This window comes from Jaculus jaculus, chromosome 5 (assembly GCF_020740685.1).
Source record: "Jaculus jaculus isolate mJacJac1 chromosome 5, mJacJac1.mat.Y.cur, whole genome shotgun sequence".
Classification (NCBI taxonomy): domain Eukaryota; kingdom Metazoa; phylum Chordata; class Mammalia; order Rodentia; family Dipodidae; genus Jaculus; species Jaculus jaculus.
The window spans coordinates 18,412,229-18,434,776 of NC_059106.1; the positions used below are offsets into that span (position 1 = coordinate 18,412,229).

General features: G+C 37.3%; 1 protein-coding gene across 1 annotated transcript in view; it reads left to right on the forward strand.

Moving 5' to 3' along the window:
• The window catches only part of Actr3 (actin related protein 3), a 51,799-nt gene that overhangs the window by 27,176 nt on the left and 2,075 nt on the right, over window positions 1-22,548 (forward strand). Inside the window, exons 4-10 of the mRNA XM_004659728.3 lie at window positions 462-572; window positions 5,757-5,852; window positions 8,282-8,389; window positions 11,670-11,813; window positions 13,215-13,388; window positions 20,434-20,526; window positions 20,730-20,855. Coding sequence (XP_004659785.1) covers window positions 462-572; window positions 5,757-5,852; window positions 8,282-8,389; window positions 11,670-11,813; window positions 13,215-13,388; window positions 20,434-20,526; window positions 20,730-20,855 — 852 coding nt within the window. The remainder of the gene's footprint in view (window positions 1-461; window positions 573-5,756; window positions 5,853-8,281; window positions 8,390-11,669; window positions 11,814-13,214; window positions 13,389-20,433; window positions 20,527-20,729; window positions 20,856-22,548) is intronic.

The window sequence follows — 22,548 nt, forward strand, 5'->3', positions numbered from 1 at the left end:
GTGATTTTATAGGCTTAATTTTAAACAAGTGCCTTTAATCACTGAGTTACTTGTCCAGCCCAATCAGCTTAATTTTAAATGGACTCATTTTTCTCATTACGTTTTCAAAAATCTGAAAGGTTAGGGGAAGATGGCTCATTGGCTAAAGGTGCTTACTGACAAAGCTTGTTGACCTTGGTTCAATTTCCAATCCACCCACATAAGCCAGATGAAAAAAAAAAAAAAAAATCTGAAGTCTATAACTATGACCTTTTGTCTAATTTTAAAATATCTTGACATCCATAAAAATTTCCATTGTGGAAATAATTTTATTTATAAATACTTAACTATATGTATGCTAAGGATGACCTATAGTATTATCATACCTAAAGAAATACATCTTTTTTGAATTTCCATTAATGAGCTGATATTGTCAGTTATGTATTTTAATTAGACATAATTTGTGAATTTTGTTTTAATAGTGGCCAATCCGCCATGGTATAGTTGAAGATTGGGACTTGATGGAAAGGTTTATGGAGCAAGTGATATTTAAATATTTAAGGGCAGAACCTGAAGACCATTACTTTCTTTTGGTAAGTACAAATTATAATTTTATTGGGGCTTTTTTTTCTTTTTCTTTTGGAGACAGGGTTTCACTAGGTACTCCACTCTGGGTTTGAACTCAGAATTGTCCTGCTTCAGCCTTCCAAGTGCTGGGATTACAGATATATACCCCCTTTGCTGACCTATGAGGAATATTTTTAAATGGCCTAGTGAGAATATTTATTATTACATCTGTTGTAACTACAGAGCATACTTAATTATTTGTTAAATTGTCATAAGCTTTAAAAGGCTGATACATAAAGCCATATTTTCTTTGTGATATCTAGTTGCAGGTTGTGACTCAACCAAGTCCATTCATCTAACTCATCAGGAGGTAACTTCATTGATGAGGTCAGAGCCCTCAGGATGCAGTCACCCTCAAATGCCCTTCAGCTGAGTCAAGGGCTTCACACATGAATCTTCACTAGCCATTTTATTTATTTATTTTAAATATGTTGCTTATTTGCAAACAGAGAGAGAGAGAGAGGAGTGAACGTGCGTGAGAGCAATGAGTATGATGATAACGATAATGGGCATGCCAGGGCTTAGTGCCACTGCAAATGAACTCGAGAGACGTGTCACTTTGTGCATCAATCTTTCACATGGGTTCTGGGAAATCGAACCCAGGCTGTCAGGCTTTGCAGTCAACTACCTTTTACCACTGAACAATCGCTCACCTAGTAGCCAATTTTGGATTAAACCATAGTTATAATATACTTGAGGCACTTTCCTCTCTTGAAAAAATATTTGTATTTTTTAAAGATTACATTATCACTTCATTGGTTATTATTAGTAGTAAAAATATAATTGAATTTTAAGCTCTTTTAAAATAATCGTTGTGCTATAGAGGTGGCTTAGCGTTTAAGTGTTTGCCTGTGAAGCCTAAGGACCCCAATTCGAGGCTCAATTCCCTAGGACCCATGTTAGCCAGATGCACAAGGGGACACATGCGTCTGGAATTCGTTTGCAGTAGCTGGAGGCCCTGGTGCGCCCACTCTCTCTTTCTCTCTCTTTGCCTCCCTTTCTGTCTGTTGCTCTCAAATAAATAAATAAAATGTTGCATGGACTTTTTCTGGGTAGATATGAATTTAAATGTTTTTCAACCCCCCCAGATATGGCATGATGGCCAATCAGAGTAATGATTCTATCCAAGTCTAACTTGGTGAATCATTGAGTTAGTAGGTAACCCCAAAGCAGCAGTTCACCAAAAAAAAAAACAAAAAAACATCCTCAGCATCTCAGCATGGATGATGACTTCCCTGTAGCTGTAAGATGGCATCCCCCTTCAGTTAATCTTCCTATACTGTATATACTCCATCACCTCAGACCCTGTGCAGATAAGGATGGAGCCCTCTCCCTTTGGTTTACCTTCCTATATCCTACATTTCTGTACCTCTGAAACCATGAGAGTTTGTGCATCCTCTCTCAGTTATCTTCTGTACCGTATACTCTAGTCTGAGACTGTGGGGGCATGTGCAGCCAGGCACAATTAGTACAGCTGCAGGAAGGCACAAGGAGGAGGGACTGAGTTTGCAGGTGAGGGTCCCCATCTCTCCTATATGGCCGTGTCAGCTTGCCCCGTCTTCATGGTGCTCTGCCTTCAGTGGGCCTTCATAGTAGTCACAGCTGCTCTGAGGAAGAATGATAATGGTGGTTAGTCCCAATGACAGCATTGGGTAACCATAGTTCATGTTCATAGCTTAAAAATATCAAATGGTTTTAGAATAATGTTTTCCTGTGTCATATTTCCTAACCTTGGTTTATATTCACCAAATGCCAACACTTTTATTTTTAAGAGTTTCTCTGATAGTTAAACATGTTTCTTTCATTTCTTCTGTGCTTTTTAAAACATTAAACATCTGCTAGCCTTCTAAGTAGGATAGATGAGGACTTTTTTTTAAACTTCTTTCACTCAACAGAGAAATAGCATCTTGTTCTCTCCTTCATTATAGTAACATCATAATTTTTTTATTAAAACAATATTCAATATTTTATTGTTTGCTTTGTGAAGACCTACAACCATACACCTAAAACCTAACATTAAAAGTTAACATTTTAGTATAATTACATTGTAGCGTGCTTGCTTTTGACATTTGTCCATCTGTTCCATCCATCCATCAATCCATTTGTTTTTGAATCATTTCAGAGTGAGTTGAATCATTTCGTGCCTAAGTACTTCAGCATGCATGTCGTCAGTTAATTATTTGCCTAGAGTTATTCTTTTCATATAAAATTTAAATGTGATAAATTAATAAATCTGAACCATTCTGTGGATTTTGACAAGGGATTGGAAAAAAGGCCATAAAAAGAAAGAAAAATAAAATTTTACTCTGTAGTTTGTTTGGTCACTGAAGGAATTGAGAGCTTAATGGGTTTCTGTCACAACTACTCACCCATCCAGCTCTACTGTTTAGCGCCAACGATACTTCAACAGTAGACCAAATGTAAATGAATGGGTGCCAGTAAAATTGTATTTGACAAGTAGGTAGCAGGCCAGACGTGGTCCCTAGAATGCAGGATTTAGTTTGATCCATTTTTTTGTTGTATTTTTCTCACAGTTATATACATACTTAGGAACTGAACCATTATCAGGATACCTAACATATTGTCAACCTGATAAATTTTTATATGTCCTTTCCTGGTTAGTCTATGCTTCTCGTTCCCTAAAGGCATCCTTTGTTCTGTTTTGTTTTTATTTTCCCCATGTGAGATTAATTTTGCCTGTATATGGGTTTCATATAAATGGAATTATTTAGGTGTGCTCTGCTAAAACTTGTCTCAAACATAATCTTGATTCCATTGTTTTTGACTTAGAGTTTGGTTGTACTGAACATTCCTGTACAGTCTCATGTTTGTGTTCTCTTGGGTAAATGTGTATATTTGATGGAATTCTTTGTTAGGTGGCTGGTACATATTTGGTTTTATGTGAATTAGAACTCTGTATAGGGGATTGACCCTTTCTACACACCCACTACCAGTACGTTAGTGATCTGATTGCTTGTGTATGCTATCTAAGATGTGTTCTTTTTAATTTTATTTTTTCTGTTAGGTGTACAGGCCTTCTCAGTTTGTTTTTAATGTGTTCATGGTGATTAATATATTGGACACACTTCTTTTGCTTATTAGCTATGTGTCTTTTTTTGAGAGGTTGTCTGGTTATATTTCATCTCATAGAGCTTCTCTGTTTCTACACGTTTGCTTAATTTTGTATGTACCTATCACTAGGTTATCTTCAAACTTTTTTTATTTTTGGCACAGAGACCAGTTTTATATTGCAGACTGGTTTCAAATTCTTGGTATCCCTCCTACCTTGGAGTCTGTAGTGCTGAGATTACGGGTGTGTACCACCATGTCCAGTGTCACTCCAGACTTTAGAAAAAAAAATAGTTCCAGTGTTTCCAAGAAAGGTGAATTAGAATCAAGAGCTTAGCTATCAAAACTTTCATGTATAGAAAATGTTGACTCATCTTTTTTTTTAACCTTATAGTAACTTTTTAAATTAAAAAATATATAGTGAGTTCAGCATCTAATTATTCTGTGAGTTGTGCTCTTTGAGTTGCAGAAGCCATTCTTCTGTAAAAAATACTTTTTTATTTATGTAATAAGGAGAGAGACAGAGAAAGAAATGGACAAAGAGCATATGGGCCCTCTGGGGCCAACTGCCACTGCAAATTCCATATGCATGTGCTACTCTGTGCATCTGGTTTTAAGTGGGTACTGGGGAATTGAACCTGGGCTGTCAGACTTTGCAAGCAAGTGCCTTTAACTGCTGAGCTATGGCTGTAGCCCCAAAGAAGCCATTCTTTTTTGTTTGTTTATTTTTATTTATTTATTTGATAGTGACACAAAGAGAAAGAGGCAGATAGGGAGAGAAGAGAGAGAATGTGCGGCGCCAGGGCCTCCAGCCACTGCAAACAAACTCCATACATGCACCCCCTTGTGCATCTGGCAAACGTGGGTGCTGGGGAATCGAGCCTCGAACCAGGATCCTTAGGCTTTACAGGCAAGCGCTTAACCGCTAAGCCATCTCTCCAGCCCAGAAGCCATTCTTTATCACAAGGAAAGAAGATTCTTCTGTATTTCTGAAATTAATCGGGTTTTCCTTTTTTAAATTTTTTTTTGTTTATTTTTATTTATTTACTTGAGAGCAACAGAGAAAGAGGCAGATAGACAGAGAGAATGGGTGTGCCAGGGCTTCCAGCCACTGCAAATGAACTCCAGATACATGCACCGCCTTGTGCATCTGGCTTACATGGTTTCTGGGGAATAGAGTCTTGCACCAGGGTCCTTAGGGTTCACAGGCAAGCACTTAACCACTAAGCCATTTCTCCAGCCCAGGTTTGCCTTTTGTATTTCTAAGTATTTGCAGTACCACAAAGGATTGGATTGTCAGGTCGGTCTGGAGAATCAGGTAATGTCTAAAGATCTTTAATGATGGAAGTGTAGTCAAGTTAGGATTGTCAGTGTTGCTTCCAGGTCCTACCTTATGGCTCTGAGATGCTCTAACAGGTACATGGCTCACTATAACATTTCCAGTAAGCTGTGCCATTCTGTAAATTCCTAGTATATTTAATGCCATTCTAGGCAAGCTAGGAACATTGTGCTAACATGACTGAAATGGAGATGCTGTCACAAAAGCATGTGTTTGCCTAGAGTTGTCATTACTGTATTTATATGATAATTCAATTGTACTGCCCTTACTCTTCCTCTGTTCTCTTCCTCCCTTTTCCTCCACATTCCTTCCTAATGTTCAGTCTTTATGAGTGTGTGATTCGGTGTGTCAGTTTTCTTTTAATGTAAATAACTTTTCTTTTTAAATCTTTTCGCCATCACCTTCCCTGCTCCCCATGCAGGGTCTCACCTTACCCCAGACTGACCTGGAACTCATTCTGTAACCCTAGGCTGGCCTGGAACTCATGCTGATCTTCCTACCTCAGCCTTATGAATGCTGAGACTAAAGGTGTGCACCACCATGCCCAGCCATTTTATTTTCATCTATCTGTAGGTCTGCTTTAATTCTCTATAATTACTATTTTATTTTTACCTTGTGTCTATCTACTATACATTTACTGCCTTTTAACACAATATTTTTAATAAATTGTTTCTCATTATAGACTTACAAAATTCAAGCCTGTTCTGATATTTTCTACTTAAAATATTGTTCAATTTAACAGACTGAACCACCATTGAATACTCCTGAAAACAGGGAATATACTGCTGAAATAATGTTTGAGTCCTTCAATGTTCCTGGCTTATACATTGCTGTACAGGTAATCAAGTTCTGCGTCCCTAAGCTTGATGTGTACTTTTTTTTCCTGCCTTAATTTGCTCCTAAAATGTACATATTTTAATGATTTTCACTGAATGATTAATCTTAACTTCAAAGCATTTCATAGTTGTCTTCTGAATGGATAGTTTAGAAGCAGTTCTTAGAATCTAAATAAAATGAGGGGTTAGACAGAATTCATGGAATTGTACTTGGGAATCCCTGCTTCTCTTCTCCATGCTAACTATGGTAGTAGTGTGAGGTACGAACAGACTGAAGAGTTTTGCCCCATTCTTTGTAATATGATGTTTCCCCTGTGTTCTTGGATGCTTTACGTCTAATCCATCTATATATCTGTCTGTCTACTTTTTAAAAAAATTATTTTATTTTATGTCTTTGAGAGAGGGAGATAGACAGAGGCAGAGAGAGAATGGGCACACCAAAGCCTTCAGCCACTGTAAATGAACTCCAGATACAAGTCATAACCTTGTGCATCTGGCTTACATCGGTCCTGGAGAATCGACCCTGGGTCCTTTGGCTTCTTAGGCAAACGCCTTAACTGCTAATCCATCTCTCTAGCTCTCTGTCTACTTTTTTTTTTTTTTTTTTTAAACACAAGGCTCTCCCTCTGTTGCCCAGGGGCCTTGAACTCCCTTTGTAGCCTGCACTGGCCTTGAACTTGTGGTGTTCCTCCTTGCCTTAGTCTGCCAAGTGCTGAGTTTGCAGCCTTGCTTTGCCCACTTTGCTTTCCATTGCCCCCTTCCTCCTCCTTCCCCTCGCCTCTCTTTCTTTGAAACTAGATCTTAGTATGTCTCCTTGTCTGGCTTACACTAAACTGTGACAACAGCTGGCTCAGCCCTCGCGGTCACCTCGCCCATGCCTTCCTAGAGCTGAGATGATAGCTGTTCTGCATGCACTGAGTCTGAATTCCTCTGTGCTTTTACTTCACTTGTTGTCTTCCGTTCTGTTCAGTGGTCTAATGTGCTCACATGCGCCTTTTCTAGTTTGGGATCTTAACTGTCTCTTAAAGACTTGTAAAATTGACCAAAAGATACCTCCTGGTTGGTTTTTGGGTGTTTTTTGAATTTTTTTATTTTTGGGGTTTTTTGAGGTAGGGTCTCTTGATCCTAGACCAGGCTGACCTGGAATTCACTATGAAATCTCAGGCTGGCTGTGAACTCAGTGATCCTCGGAGTGCTAAGAATTAAAGGCTGAACTGAAAGATACGTCACAATGATGTTTTTATTAGCAACCTTTCTTTTACTAATGCCAGAATGAGAATTTTCAAAATACTGTGGTGATTATGTGGTTATTGTATAAAAATGACTTTTTGTTAAAGTCAAGTGTAGCTCATGGGTGCCTTCTCAGGTTGGAGAGGGGAAGGATTACTATATAAGTTTAAAAAAATAATGTAGAGGTCTAGATACCTTTTTAGGTTGCTGTTAGCTATTGCATTGCAAAGTAGGTAAACTAAAGTCATTTTGTCACATTTTTTAGTTATTCATTATATATCTTGATTCTAAGAAAGTAACTTTTCAAAAAATGAACTCTATTATTGTCTAAATTTTGAAAATAAAAAGTTTTTTTTTCTGTTTTAAGAAAATAATTATATTGACTGCAGAGATTTTTCTTAGGAAAAATGTTAGCTTACCAGTTTTATTTTAATTAACTTGTAATCTTGGACATGTGCAATGCTTTTTCGGTTAAAGATAAGTTTAGTTAAAGTTTAGTTAGTGCTACCTCTTAAAATTTTTGTTACATAATTCTAATGTGGGTTGCTTTTATAATATTTGAATCTCAGTTTTTAAGGATGATACTTGCGGGCTGGAGAGATGGCTTAGCAGTTAAGTGCTTGCCTGTGAAGCCTAAGGACCCTGGTTCGAGGCTCGATTTTCCAAGACCCACATTAGCCAGATGCAAAAGGTGGCGCACACATCTGAAGTTCATTTGCAGTGGCTGGAGGCCATGGTGCTTCCATTCTCTCTATCTGCGTCTTTGTCGCTCTCAAATAATAAATAAAAATTAACAATTTTAAAAAAAGAACGATACTTGGTTGCCTAATAATTCTTGAGGGTGGGTCCTTATGCTGTAGTAGTTATAATAGGCCCACTCGTGTGTTGTCACATGTGAATCCTGGCAATTTAGTCCTACCATTGAAACTGTTCATGTCACTCTTGCTAGTGGTTTTGGCTTTTGGAGAAAACCAACTCTCACTAAAATCTATAATGCTTATAATCTTTTGAAAATATTTTTCAATATTTTCAGAATCTTTTTTCAATAAAATGTAGACTTAAGGAATTATTGAATTATATTCTTTCCACAGATTTTATACTTAAAATTGAATAAAGTATCCCATTGAACTATTCTTTTCTTATAGTAGTTCTTTTAACAGCTTTGTGTTTGCCTATTACATTTTCTTTTATCCTTTTCTAGGCTGTTCTTGCCTTAGCTGCATCCTGGACTTCTAGACAAGTAGGAGAACGTACACTGACAGGCACAGTGATAGACAGTGGAGATGGAGTCACTCATGTCATTCCTGTGGTAAGATTTATAAATTACTACACGTCATAAAATGCTACATCTGGCAATGCTAAATTATATGAAACAATGCTACCTCTTAAAATCTTCACCTTAAAATTTTGTGTTTGGCTTATATTTTGTTTAACTTTATAAAATTTTATAAACAAATCCCAAAGTTTTGTGGTAGGCTTTATTATAAACCGATAGTTTGCTTTTTCTTAAATGTGGAATTCTGTTTTCTAGTTGGGTGTGTATGTTTGTATATATGGGTTAGCCAATTGATGGCCCTTCTTATTTTTCATACATTTCAGAGTGGTTTTCAGATTAGCTATATAATATAACTATACTGTAAACACTAAATTATATTAACTATGTAGTCCATGAACTCTGTCTTTTTGCTAGCAATAACATTTGCATCGAGCTAGAAAAGAGCCCTTGATGTGTAAAACTGTGGGGGAAATATATACTCAGGATTCTCCAGAGGGGGATGTATGGATAGAGACATACACACAAGTTTACCTTTTAAGGTATATCAACTAACATTTAAGAAATGAAATTGTTTTAAACTTTAATTTGTTATTTGTTACTTTGAGTTCTTCTTTTACTGCATCTGGTTGCCTCTGTTGAGGATAGCAGCTTCAGGATGTCTACTATTGGATTATATTTCTTGTCTCTCAACCCTCCCACCCTCCTGATACTTCACTAATTGAGTAATCTCTGCTCCTCCTCTCTTAATCAGTCCTCTCTCTGTCCTTCTTGTGGTTCTGAAGATTGAACCCCAGCCTCAGACATGCTTAGGCAAACATTCTACCACTAAGCTCTACCTATAGCAGCTAATGAATGCTTTCTTTTGGTGTGTGTGCGGGGGGGGGGGGGGAGTCCTATGTACATGTGTGTATGTATTTATGTTTGTGAGCATGGCCACATGTTTTCCCCAGAGTGCATGTGCAGTTCAGAGGACAACTTTTGGTTTCATACCTTGCCTTCCAACTCAGTTGAGTCAGGGTCTTGTTAAGTGCTCCACTGGTCAGGCCAAGTGGACCATGAGCTTCCAGCAGATTCTCCTGTCTCCATGTTGGTCCTTTTCATAGTCACTTCAGAATTATAAACACCTACTACAGCATTTGCCTTTTTTTTTTTTTAACTTTGGTTCTTGGAGTCCAAACTCATGTACTCATGCTTCAAGAATTTAACCCACTGAGTCATCTCTGCCCCTGTAACTGCTATTTTTCATAACGGATCTATTGACACATAATGCACATTTAGAATATACAATTTATTTATTTAAAATTTTTTATTTTAGTTTTTAAAAAATATATATTTTAATTAAATAGTTTTGTATTCAGTAAATACAGTCAGTTTGGTACCATTATTAAGCTCATCCGTGACCCACCCCCTCCCCTTGGCCCCTCCTTGTTGAGGTATAGGGTCATACATTATGAAGTTAGCCCACAGTTATGGGTAAGATAAATGTCTCTGCATATCATGACTCAACATGTGGCTCTGACATTCTTTCCACCCCCTACCCCCTCTTCCGCAAAATTTCCCTGAGCCATGTTGGGTTCATTTTTGGTCTGCTTCAGTGATGAGGTGTTGGGGGCCTCTGGGGCTCTGACTGTCTAATTTAGTAGGAGTTGATTTTTCTCCATGTTGCTCTCCTTTCCCCTTGTGTTGGTATCCGGTTCATCAGGAAAACAGCACTCTTGCTTATTTCGCCAGTTTTTCTTAACTTTCAGCGGGGGCCCTATTGAGGTATCATGGAGTGACTCTTTCCTTAGGATCTGCATCTATCTGAAAAATAGAAGCTGATTCCCCAATGGAGAGTAGGTTAGCACCAGGACAAATGAGATAACTCTTACTTTTTTTATAGAGAATTTAATAGGTGTAGATCCTCTTGTAGCCCATGATTGATGGTAGCTTGATATTAGAGAGTGGGCTTATGTTTGGATATGGTTCTGACTTGTTTCCCAGCTCCAGCTATGGGTCCCATACCACTGAGGGAATCAGTTAGCCACATCAAGAGCAGTTGGTTCCCCACCATAGCTGTGTGCCACTATTGCACTTGTGTGGGCATCATAACAGGTTATTTGTTGCTAAGTAGGTTAGACCTTGAGTTGCTTGGACAGATATTGGTCATTTTCCCCTAGTCACCCATGTAGCACTTTCTGGCACTAGACACGCTGTCTGGGGACTGACTCTCTTCCAACTTCCAGCCATGCCGTTCCATAAGGTGTCTTCAGCAGTAGGGTCTTACCACTAACCTTTGGTGGGTCATCAAGTACTCAGACAGAAATCTGTCTTTTAGAAAACTTTGTAGGTCTCTCTGATCAAAAGCTCATTGTGGATGATACCACATGCTGGTACTGGGCGTTACAGGTCAGTGCCCCCCAAGAGAAGGAGGAAAAAGATAACTAATATACAAGAGTTAGAGAGAAGACAGAGAGGGAGATGGAGAGGAAGGGAGGGAAGATATAGAAGATTAAGGTAAGTCTTCATCATACCCTCTCCGGTGTCTTGTAGTCTGGGAGGGATGGGGAGGGAGGGAAGGGCATCGATGGGATGGGAAACACAAAACTAGACGCAAATGGCAATGGTATGACAAAATTCTACTTCCTAAAAGGCAGACCAAATGGCTGAACCTGCACCAGGCCCTTACAGGGCACACCTGAACTAGAATATACAATTTGTTTTAACATATTATAAGCTAAGTATATTACCATGATCGATTTTAAAATGTTTTGATCATCCTGTAAAGAAACCCAGTAAACATTACCTATTGCTTTTCACATCTCCCATGTTCTCAGTCCCTAGCCATGAGTCTTTCTATGTGAATCAATGTGCCCGACCAGCAGCTTCATCTAAGTGAAACCATGTACTATGTAGTGTTTTGTGATTGGCTGTTTTCACTCGCCTGCATTGCCAAGTCATATTTCATTACATGGATATTTCACATTTTGCTTAGCCCTTGAATGAATTTTACTGTGTTGATTATTAGTATGTCCAACATTTGATAACCATATAATTAATGTTTTTTTGTTTGTTTGTGTTTCTTAGTAGCACCTTAAACCAGTTTCATTAATTTATACCTTAAACTAGTCTGGAAAGCAGATTATTTTTTTCTCTAAGTACTTGTGTAACCCAAGCTTGCCTCAGACTTGAAATCATCCTGCCTCAGTCTCTTGAGTGCTGGGATTACAGGGGTGCCTTACTACACCTGTCTAAGAAATGGATCTTTAGTAATTTATTTTTATAGGTTATAATACTAACAGTAAATGTGATACCTCTTTTCCCTTCCACCTAGGCTGAAGGGTATGTAATTGGAAGCTGTATCAAGCACATTCCAATTGCAGGACGAGATATAACGTATTTTATTCAGCAACTGCTGAGAGACCGAGAAGTCGGAATCCCTCCAGAACAATCCCTGGAAACTGCTAAGGCAGTCAAGGTGAGCAGCACTGGTAGATTGTAACGCAGCCAAGCATTATAGTCACATACACAGCAGTGACATGAAAAACATTCTGAAGGGTACAATGATACTTAAAAGTCTTGTCAGCTACTTATAAATGATGACTTTGTATTTGGTTTCTCTATGTTTCTAGAAGAGAATTGCTGAAGATTACCAACTCTTGTCATATTGTTGCCATCTTTGCAATTTAATAAATGAATTGATAAACATTTTATGCTTATTAATTTTACAAAAGCAAATATTACTTCACCCTAGAATCATTACATCTCAGTTTATTCCCCCAAATTTTTTATTTTAATTTTATGTTTTGTGTTATTAAAACTATTTTGATGTAATTGGCTCATTGAACTCTATATTATAGGCAATGTTTAAATGTGGAACCTTGACAAAAATGTGAAGGCTGTGTAAGGTATTTGATAATTTTAGATACATAATTATATTACATCAGTGCATCATTCATGCTATCAGAATACCTTGGCCTTGTTTTCAACATTTATCCTTTACCAACATAACCAAAAGTTTTCAGCCAGTCCCACATGCTTTAAATATGTAAAAATAAAATTCTTCTTGCAAAATTAACTCATGAGGGATTCTTTGCTATTTAAAGTTATAAATGAAAATGTATTGAATATTTCCTAGCTATTAAACCAGTAAATGGCTTCCAAAAGTTATCTCAAGTGGTATCCTAAAACTAATTATGTAAAAAAAGTAATGTGAACACTTCTTTTTTAACTGTTTTGGGAAGTTTGTGTTGCTAAGAGAAAGAAAAGTAACAATTTAAGTTTATTCCAGGAAACACTAATGCTCAGGGTAAATTAAATGTCTTTTAAGGAACAACACTTCCATATAATTCTCATTTTCAAGGTTCATAGCAAGATTATAGGTAGGATAACCAAATTTCCTGCCTTCCTTAGTATTCAGTGTTTTTACCATCAGTGATATTTATATTTCTCTCAGAAAGATCTCTTTCCTTGATGTGTAGAATAGTGGGGAATAGGTACAGGTAGAGATACAGTAATCAACAGCTACAGATAATAGCAAGATAGTGTAGTTTATATTTTTAATGTATTTATTTTTTCATCCCTTTTCTTTGCTCATTTACTATAATCAGAATTTTTTTCCAGATAGATATTGAGTTATAAAGACCAAGTCTAAAGTAGTAAAGACTGAGTCTAATCTTTTTACATTGTAGTTTTGTTGATATATCAAGTAAGAAATTATGTATAGATGAGCTGTTCATTTGTTCAGATTCTAACAAAAATTTCTCTCACCAAAATTTCCCAATTTTATTTAATGAACATTTTTTTGAGTCTCATTTAATGATAGTATGCCATCCTAAGATAAGAAAAAAAGGTTGCTTTTGCTTCTCTCTGTTTTAAGGAACGCTATAGCTATGTCTGTCCAGATTTAGTGAAAGAATTTAACAAGTATGACACAGATGGATCAAAGTGGATTAAACAGTACACTGGAATCAATGCTATCTCCAAGAAAGAATTCTCCATTGATGTTGGCTATGAGAGATTCTTGGGACCTGAAATTTTTTTTCATCCAGAGGTAAGCTTAGCTCCTCCCCTTCAAATAGAATTGCTTCAAAATGTTCACAAGAAAATCATGTAGAAAATCTCAGAAAGAATCTCAGAAACTTTGTATAGTGTAATAAGGCATTACAGTGACTGTTAAAATTGCAAAACAATATTTTTCATACATTTGGAAAATGCTTATGGCTTAAAGTGGTGTGTGTGTGGGGGGGGTTATGGAAAAGCGTGGGAAGATGGAGCCCTTAAAAATTTTACAGTTAGGGCTGGAGAGATGGCTTAGCAGTTAAGCGCTTGCCTGTGAAGCCTAAGGACCCCGGTTCGAGGCTCGGTTCCCCAGGTCCCACGTTAGCCAGATGCACAAGGGGGCGCACGCGTCTGGAGTTCGTTTGCAGTGGCTGGAAGCCCTGGCGCGCCCATTCTCTCTCTCTCTCCCTCTGTCTTTCTCTCTATGTCTGTCGCTCTCAAATAAATAAATAAAAAATTAAAAAAAAAAAAGCCCTCATAGTTTAAAAAAAAAAATTTTTACAGTTATTTATTTAAAAATCAGCAAGCTCATTAGAAAGCATCCCCCAGTGCGAAATGGCCACTGCAGAAGGAGTCTTCAGTTAACTGTCATAAAATATCCAGTAGCAGAATAATCTCCTGTCTGTGAAGCCTTAGGAACACAAAGCTGTGTTGGAATAGTCAGTCAGTTGCTTTTAATGATGCATTCTCCTGGTAACTGAGTACTGGGAACGTGTCACAATCACTGATGTTACATGCCTACTCTGCTTATTTAGCATCAAGAGCACTTGTAACTTAATGCTTTTTCACTCAGCAAATAGTAATGATGATTTTCCTGGTTTCAGACTAAGCTTTGGGTATTCCAAGATAAAACATTCTTTAATCTTGCTCTTACTGAGCTCAAAGCATAAGAAAGACTCCTTAAATGGGCATAGCTGCTTTAACAAATGCACATGTCTGTTGAGGTGTAGGAGCTAGGAGTCAGGAGGTAACAGTTGAATTCAGGGCATGTGAACAGTTAACTGAGTATCAGATGTGTGTCACGGGTTCCATGCTGAGTAGAAATCTTTACCATGGAAGTGACATAGAATCATGTGCAGTATTTAGAAGGCTATTAGGGGGCTGAGGAGAGGGCCTAGTGGTTAAAAGAACTTGCTTTAACCTATCTACCCGAGTTTGATTCTACGTCACCCATGTAAAGCCAGATGCACAGAATGGCGCATTTATGTGGAGTTCATTTGTGCTCCTGGTGTCTGTCTCATAAACAAACAAACAAACAAATAAGTAAATAAATAAATAAAATGTTTGTAAAGGCTATTCTGGTGTGAACTGTGTTGGAAGCAGGTGGGTTTTATTGCAGTTTTTCACATGAGTAAATGCGTAGGTTAATGAGAATGGGCCAGTGTAGCAGTAATTGTGAAGAATGTGTGACAATTCTAAGCTTTATTTTTAATTTTTATTTATTTATTTATTTATTTTTTTGGTTTTTTTTGGAGGTAAGGTCTCACTCTACTAGCTCATGATGACCTGGTACTTCCTCTGTAGTTTCAGGCTAGACACAAGCTCATAATAACCCTCCTCGCTCAGCTTCCCAAGTGCTGGGATTAAAGGTGTGCACCACCACACCCAGCAGTTTTGAACTTTGTAAGTTGAGAGACTTAGATGAGCTGTCCAATGAAATGAGGGATGCTGAAGAGGACGGCTAGGTGCAAAAGGAACAGACGAATTTCTGTGCAAACTTGTTTTGGTTTTTCGAGCTAGGGTCTCACTCTAGCTCAGGCTGACCTGGAATTTACTATGTAATCTCAGGGTGGCCTTGAACTCACGGCAATCCTCCTACCTCTGTCTCCCAAGTGCTGGGATTAAAGGCGTGCGCCACCTTGCCAGGCCGAGTTTCTGTGTAAACCTTTTAAGAGGTCAGGAATGAACATTGAGCTAGGTCTGCCTCTGCATGTCTCTTATAATCTCAGCACTTAGGCAGAGGCAAGTGAATTAGAAGTTCAGTGTCATCCTTGGCTATATAATGAGTTTGAGATCCACCTGGGATATATAAGACTCCACTTCAGGACAAGAAAAAAAATGTGTCCTTTCTCCCAAGCAGTGTGAAAGGGAACATGCAAAACTCTTCCCCACAACCACCATGTGCTGTCAATACTTCCAGCTAGTATAAAAGTCCTAGAAAATGTTTTCTCTTCAGAGTAGGTTAGCCAGTTCTAACTACTTGTCTCCTTGATGAAAAGGAGGCATTTGATAAGCTCCTCTGTGGACAGCTTCTTACTGGGAAGCAAACTGTTCCTGTCTTGATTTCACCTTAGTTCCTCAGCCCGCAGGTACAGTGTCATAAAATAGGCTGGTCCTTGTGTATATCACCGGTGATTTGTGTTTTGAAGTCTGCAAGGTTTGTCTCTGTGCTTCTCAGTGCCTATCTTATCAAATTTTGCTGTTTCATATTTCTTCTCTCTTTTCAGTTCTTTTGTACACTTTAGATTTTACATTATAAATTAGTCTTTTTTACTTATACTTTCAGTGAAGTTTTGGGAGAGAAAATTAGATAAGTACTTTTAGTTTTCCCAGAGTAGGCTTTTTTTTTTTTTTTTTTTTTTTTTTGTATTATATGAACTGTGTCACCTCCCAAAGAGATTTTAAGATAGTTGTTCTTATAATTTTAATTTTAGGTATTTCTGTATCATAGCTTCCCTATCATTGGAAGTATTCATTCAGATTTTTAAAAAAAGATTTTTGGTTTATTTATTTATTTATTATTTATTTGAGAGTGACAGACACAGAAAGGGGCAGAGAGAGAGAGAGAAAGAGAGAGAGAAGGAGAGAGAGAGAATGGGCACACCAGGGCTTCTATCCACTGTAGATGAATTCCAGACTCGTGCGCCCCCTTGTGCATCTGGCTTACATGGGTCCTGGGGAATCAAGTCTCGATCTGGGGTCCTGAGGCTTCACAGGCAAGCGCTTAACCGCTAAGCCATCTCTCCATCCCCAGGTTTTTTTCTTTTTAAATTTTCACTCAATGAATGCTTGCGCATCTGTACTGACAGGACACTGATGATGTAATATATAATGAAAGAAGAAGAAAATTTAAAAGAAATAAACTTTTAACGCCATCCTAAGTTTTAAACTTGGGAAATATAAGACTAGGAAACATCATCCTTTAATATCCTCTTGATATTCTCAACCACCAGGTGTTAACCAGGTCCTGAACAGGGAGCAGTGACAGCTAGGACTGGCTCTGGATGGGAGCTGAAGGAAAGGCCTAACACTATCGTAGGACCAATTCAGTCTGTTAAAGGATTGAATAGTGGTTTATTGTTCATTCCGTTTTGTTTCCCTTACAAATATTCTCTATTGCTACGTTGTTACATCTAATACTGGTTTCTCATTTGAAGGTCTGCAGCCCAATAATTCCTGGAGCTTTTCCAATGACAAACTCAAGGCAAATTTCATTTCTTTCTTTAAAAAAAATTTTTTTTTACTTATTTGAGAGGAAGAAAGAGAGAAAATGGGTGTGCCAGGGCCTTCAGCCACCGCAAACGAACTCCAGATGCATGTACCACTGTGTGCATCAGGTTTAGGTGGTTCCTGGGCAAATGAACCTGCATCTTGTGGCTTTGCAGGCAAGTGCTTTAGCCCCTAAGCCATCTCTTCATTGCTTTCCTTATCAGGATTTCTATAGGTGGAGCCAGAGTATGTGCATATTTAAAGGTTTTGTGAAGTTCTGCTTTTCTTTATTTCAGATTAAAAACTCCTGTGCAATCTTGAGTTTGGTAGTACATGCTTATTATCCCAGCACTCAGGAAGTTAGGGTATGTGGATTGGTACCAATTCAAAGCCAACAAGGTCTACATAGAAAGACCCTGTGGGATAGAGGAGCAACTATGCAAAGGACACAGATACAACAGAGCAGTGAATGACCCTGTTCTTGTTGTTTAATGCTCGCTCGCATGTGGCAGATAAACTATCAAAGGCAGGGGAAGGAATATGGGGAAAGTTAGTTCTGTGTGCAAAGGTAAGGTGTGTGTGTGGGTGGAGGGGTATATGCTGCTGATTTAGGTAAATACTGGCTAGGACACAGGACAGTGTAGAGACTTTACAAGTTTCACATTAACAAATTAATAATGTTTTGCAAAATGAACATATTTTTCATCAGATTGTTAGTATTCTGTCTAGATTTGAGTGAATTAAGTGTTTTTCTTATAGTTAGAGCCAATGCCGGCTTCTCAGTTTGTAGTCTCACTGTAAAATCACTAAAACATAATGTTTTGAGAACTGAAGGCTTTTTAGAGAGTTCATCCTCTAAAGCCAGGAAAATTATAAGATCACCATGATCATGAATTTAATGTTAGACAGTGAGATTCCAGGATTTTCATTCTGCTGTTTATTTGCACAAAATCACTGACTAAACCTTTCTCTGTCCATTGGGAGCTTGTTTTTATTATTTGCTTATTTATTTGAAAGAGAGTGGGTGTGGGCATCCTGCCACAGCAAACTCCTAAAACATGCACCACTTTGTTAGGAATATTTTACTTTAAAAACAAGTGGTGAGGGGGGGTTGTATCATTTTGCTTTACCTTAGAAACATTCAGTTTTTTAGTCTTTGGCTTCAGTTTTGTGTTATATAAAATAAATAGGTTTTCTTATAACATTCCTTTATATACATCATCTATCTCATTGCACTTAGCTCATATTTACTCCTCCATTCTTCTCCACCCTAGTGTCTCCCTTCTGCTATCTCTTTCCTTCTTCAAAATGTCCTCTATTTTTTTTTTTTTTTTTGTTGTTGTTGTTATTTTGAGACAGTTTGACTGTGTCCAGGCTGTCCTTGAATACACGATCCTAGTACTTCTGCCCATTCAAGTGTTGGCATATGCCCTGCCAAAACTTTTCATTATATGTCCTTCTCAAGTAATTTAAGAGTAGCTTTTTCAAAAAAGAAAAAACGAAAAGCCTGCAAAACATTGACAAATGTCTCATAATTGTTACTACAAGTGTTTTTTGTTTTTTTTTTTGAGGTAGGGTCCCTAGCCCATACTAACCTGAAACTCACCGTATAGCCCAGTATGGCTTCAAATTCACAGTAATTTGCCCAAGTGCTAGAATTATATGCATGAGCCACTGTCTTTGGCATTAATTCAGGTTAGAATTAGTTTATCACTCCCATTTGAAAGACCTAATTCTAAAAATGAGAGGCCAAGATAGACATCATTTTAAACCTTACTTACGTTAATAAAGTACATAAAAAAACCAGAGATATATTTTAAGCTAGAAAAAAATCCCACTAGAATTTAGTTTTCAGTTCTAAAGACTAACTTTAATATTCAAACTTTTAAAAATATATGTAAACAACCAATTATAAATACATGACTTTAAATACTTTTGTAAAGCTTTAATAAAGTAGGCCCTTGCTTCAGAATATACTGAAGTTCTTAGAGTATAAGTTACCATATCTACAACTTGAAAAAGTGCTTGTGAGAGGTAAGTATGCATATAAACTACCAAAAGTAAGATACCATCCCTAATACTGTTTTTTTTCTATATAAAATCCTTTTTTATCTTCTAAATATCTTCATTGAATTTTTAAAAGTTTATTTTTAAGCTCTTATTTCTGTTCTATAGTGATTTTAACTTATAAACAATTTTCAATCACAAATGCAACTATGTACCTTGCTGGTCTATTAAATACTGAAAAAATTAGTGTCTATAATTATAGAAGTCCTCAATAATAATAACAAGAAAAATTTTCCATGTACTACAGACATGTGCTGGTATTTCCACATTTATATAGAGTTCTAGGTAATGAAATATTGAGGCGCACCTCCCTTTCCCAGATACTTCCCTTTCATCTATCTTCCTTTTTTATCCTGAAGAAGAAAAAGTTCATTTTAATGAGCTTGATGTTTATTCAGTATAAGCTTACTCAAAAATGTATGTGCTTTGATAATTAACATCTGTGAAATCATCCATATTTTCTAATTAAGTTTTTATGGGTATCTACTATTTGGAAATAGTTCTAGTTTGGCTATCACGTGAATACATAGCTGAGTTCTTTTTTTTTTTTCCCCCCAAAGTAGATATGTTGTAAAGCTATTTGGAAGCTCTGTAAATTAGTGATGTCTAAAGTACTGCTCCAGGGGTTACATTGTCATGTTTTCATCATTCTGTCTGTGTATCCTTGGTTTCTGTTCTGTTCTAGTGAAAGTTTTGATATGTATTCATTTATTGAACTAATAGCCAACAGCACTGTAACTCTTGTCCAAACAAAATGATCTGACTGGCATTTTCTCACTGAAACTTACCATCCAGCCTTCTTGGCACTAAGGAGCACCAACATTTAAGTTAGCTAACCCGCCAAGCTTGCTCGGAAACATGACACCAAGGGGACCCTGAACAGCGTATTTGCTTAGAGTGTAACAACTAGACGTGGCACAGGAGTATACACATTGGTGGACTTACACCTGATGCTTCCTCTGTTTGTACATGCACAAATAATGGCAAAAGTGCTTTACACATTGACAAGTCATTTTTAGGAAGTAGACTAGTTTGCAGACACGGAATCTAGACAATGAGTATTGACTTTGCAGCTTTTACTTTTGTTATCCTCTTATGCTGGAGTCATTGGTTTTTTTTAATGATTTTCCATTGAGTCTGTCTTATGTGAAGTGCATATGTATGAGAGTTCCCTTCGGAGAATGTTGTAGAAGTGGAGGAACTTATGTTTTCATTTAACTTTTTCTTAGCTGTTGCCAGATTGTCTTCCAGAGCAGAGGTTCTGTTGGACAGACACTCTCAGTGTACAAGCGCTCTCATTCACTCACGCCTTGGCCATCTCATAGTATATGGATGGCTTTACAAAACTGATCTTCTTGAACTTATAAAATGGTCACTAGCATCATTTTAATTGACTTTCTTCTGAAACCTCTGTTTTCATTAGCTCTAGTTTGAGTGTGTTACAGATCAGAATTTAGTTTCTGCGTGTTCTTTTGTTTTTGGAGCTGGATATTTCTTAATTTTCTGTGGTTGTGATGTTTACAAATTTACTTCTTTTTCAGTTTGCTAATCCAGATTTTACACAACCTATATCAGAAGTTGTAGATGAAGTAATTCAGAATTGCCCTATTGATGTCAGACGTCCTCTCTACAAGGTCAGTATTTACATAAAAAATTGTTATATATTTCTCATGTTATTAAATAGTATATTTAAAATGTCTGTGTTTTCTGTTCATTGTTGAATAGTAATTTAATCACATCTAAGGATATAATTAAATTTTTTTTACTATTTATCTTTAAACTTTCTCTTTAAAATAATGATCATACTTGCTTCTTTTTCTTTTCTCAAATAATACAGAATATTGTCCTCTCTGGAGGCTCAACCATGTTCAGGGATTTTGGACGTCGCTTGCAAAGAGATTTGAAAAGAACTGTAGATGCCCGGCTGAAGCTAAGTGAGGAATTGAGTGGTGGCAGATTGAAGGTTGGTTTCTCAGTTATTACCGAGAAGGCCCAGGGTGTTTGCTTACTGCATAGGCAGTGGCAAAGGTTGCCATCTTTTGCTCTTAGTTGGCAACATAAAGAACCTAGCACATGCTTTATATTCATGTACATAACATTCATGTCCAGTGGTTGTTTGATTCTTTTGGGAACATGTCTGTGTTGAGTTTTGTCTCATTATGACCTGACTGTACAGTAGTAGCTCAGGCAGTTTGCACCACTAAAAGTCTTTAGTTTATTTTTTACCTCCCCACAATCCACCCACACACTTGCTTACTACCCTTACACTCACATGTTTCTACCCATAAAATAAGCATAGTTTTAAATTGTGAGTATTGGAAAGTGGTATGACTGACTATAAAGGCATTGTTAAGCTACAGATGTGAGGTAGATGTCACCAATATAAATGCTTTATGCTCTGTAGTCCAGTCAAGGATGATGAATTCCATTTAACCCTGATAGTCCTGTGGCTTTCAGCAGTATTCTGTGCTTGTCTTTAGCCTCACCTCCTTGAAGGATACAGGCAGTGGATTTTGTAGAATGTTCTCAGCCTAGGCCTGTCCAATGTTTTTGCATGATTAGGCTCAGTTTATACAACAGGAGTGCTGTAGTATCATTTTAGTGCATTTCTTCAGTGAATTCTTGTGGTAATTTGATCATTTATTTAAAGTTGTTCCCAGCAGGGTTCTCCACTATATGGTCATTATTTTCCCTTTACAGTTAGTAAGAACCTTAGAGAGACACTTTCAGACCATATTGTCATATAATACTGTTAACATCATTGTCATGATCGAAATTTCTAAGTTTTGGCCACTAGGACCTATTCAAATAACTGTTAGGTTCTTTTGATGCACCCTTACCAAATTTCTGTACTTCCAAGTTGTCAGTCTTATCTTAAGGACTTCATGTTTTCTGACTCTGAAATTACCTCCTCCACTCCCCACACACACAAAAAAGAAACAACAACAACCCATTGTTTTTAGTGAAGAATGTTAAGAGAAACCAAGTTTTTTACATGCTAGGAATGCTCATTTCCACTGGAATGTCACATCTGGGCCTTCTCAGTGGTCAGGTTTGGGTGTATGCATTTGTGCATGAGTTCATGTTCATGTATTTTTGATTTCCAGAACACCAGTAGTTCATTCTAACCCTCTCAGTCAGAGATGTGTGTATGTACATGTATACCCTATGAGTTCCAAAATACTGTGGCTTAATTTTAGCATTGCATCTCTCCCATGTTTGTAAGATCTGTCCCTGACAATGAGAAAGCTGGCTCCCACCATCCAGTGTTTCCTTATGTGGGAGTGTGTGTTTAGTAGTGTGGAATTGTCCACTTTGAAACATGAGCCTACTTGCCTACTTACTCAAGTTCAGTATTTGCTTGTTTGTTTGTCCTCATTTGAGAATATTGGAACAAAATACTGAGTTCACAAGTCACCTAGGTTATCGTTTTCCTCACTTCAGCGTGGACGTGTTTTTAAAATATAGTTGGTTAAGTTTGTTTTTGTTCTGTATTTGGCTCCATGCATGTTTTTGCCTTTTAAAGTTGTATTTATGTATTTGACTTTTATGTTTAAAATTTAGTTTTCATTGGCCACATAGTAATTGTAATACTTAGGAGATACAATGTGAAATTCAATACATATATGCAATGTAGTAGATAAAAGCAAGGCAGT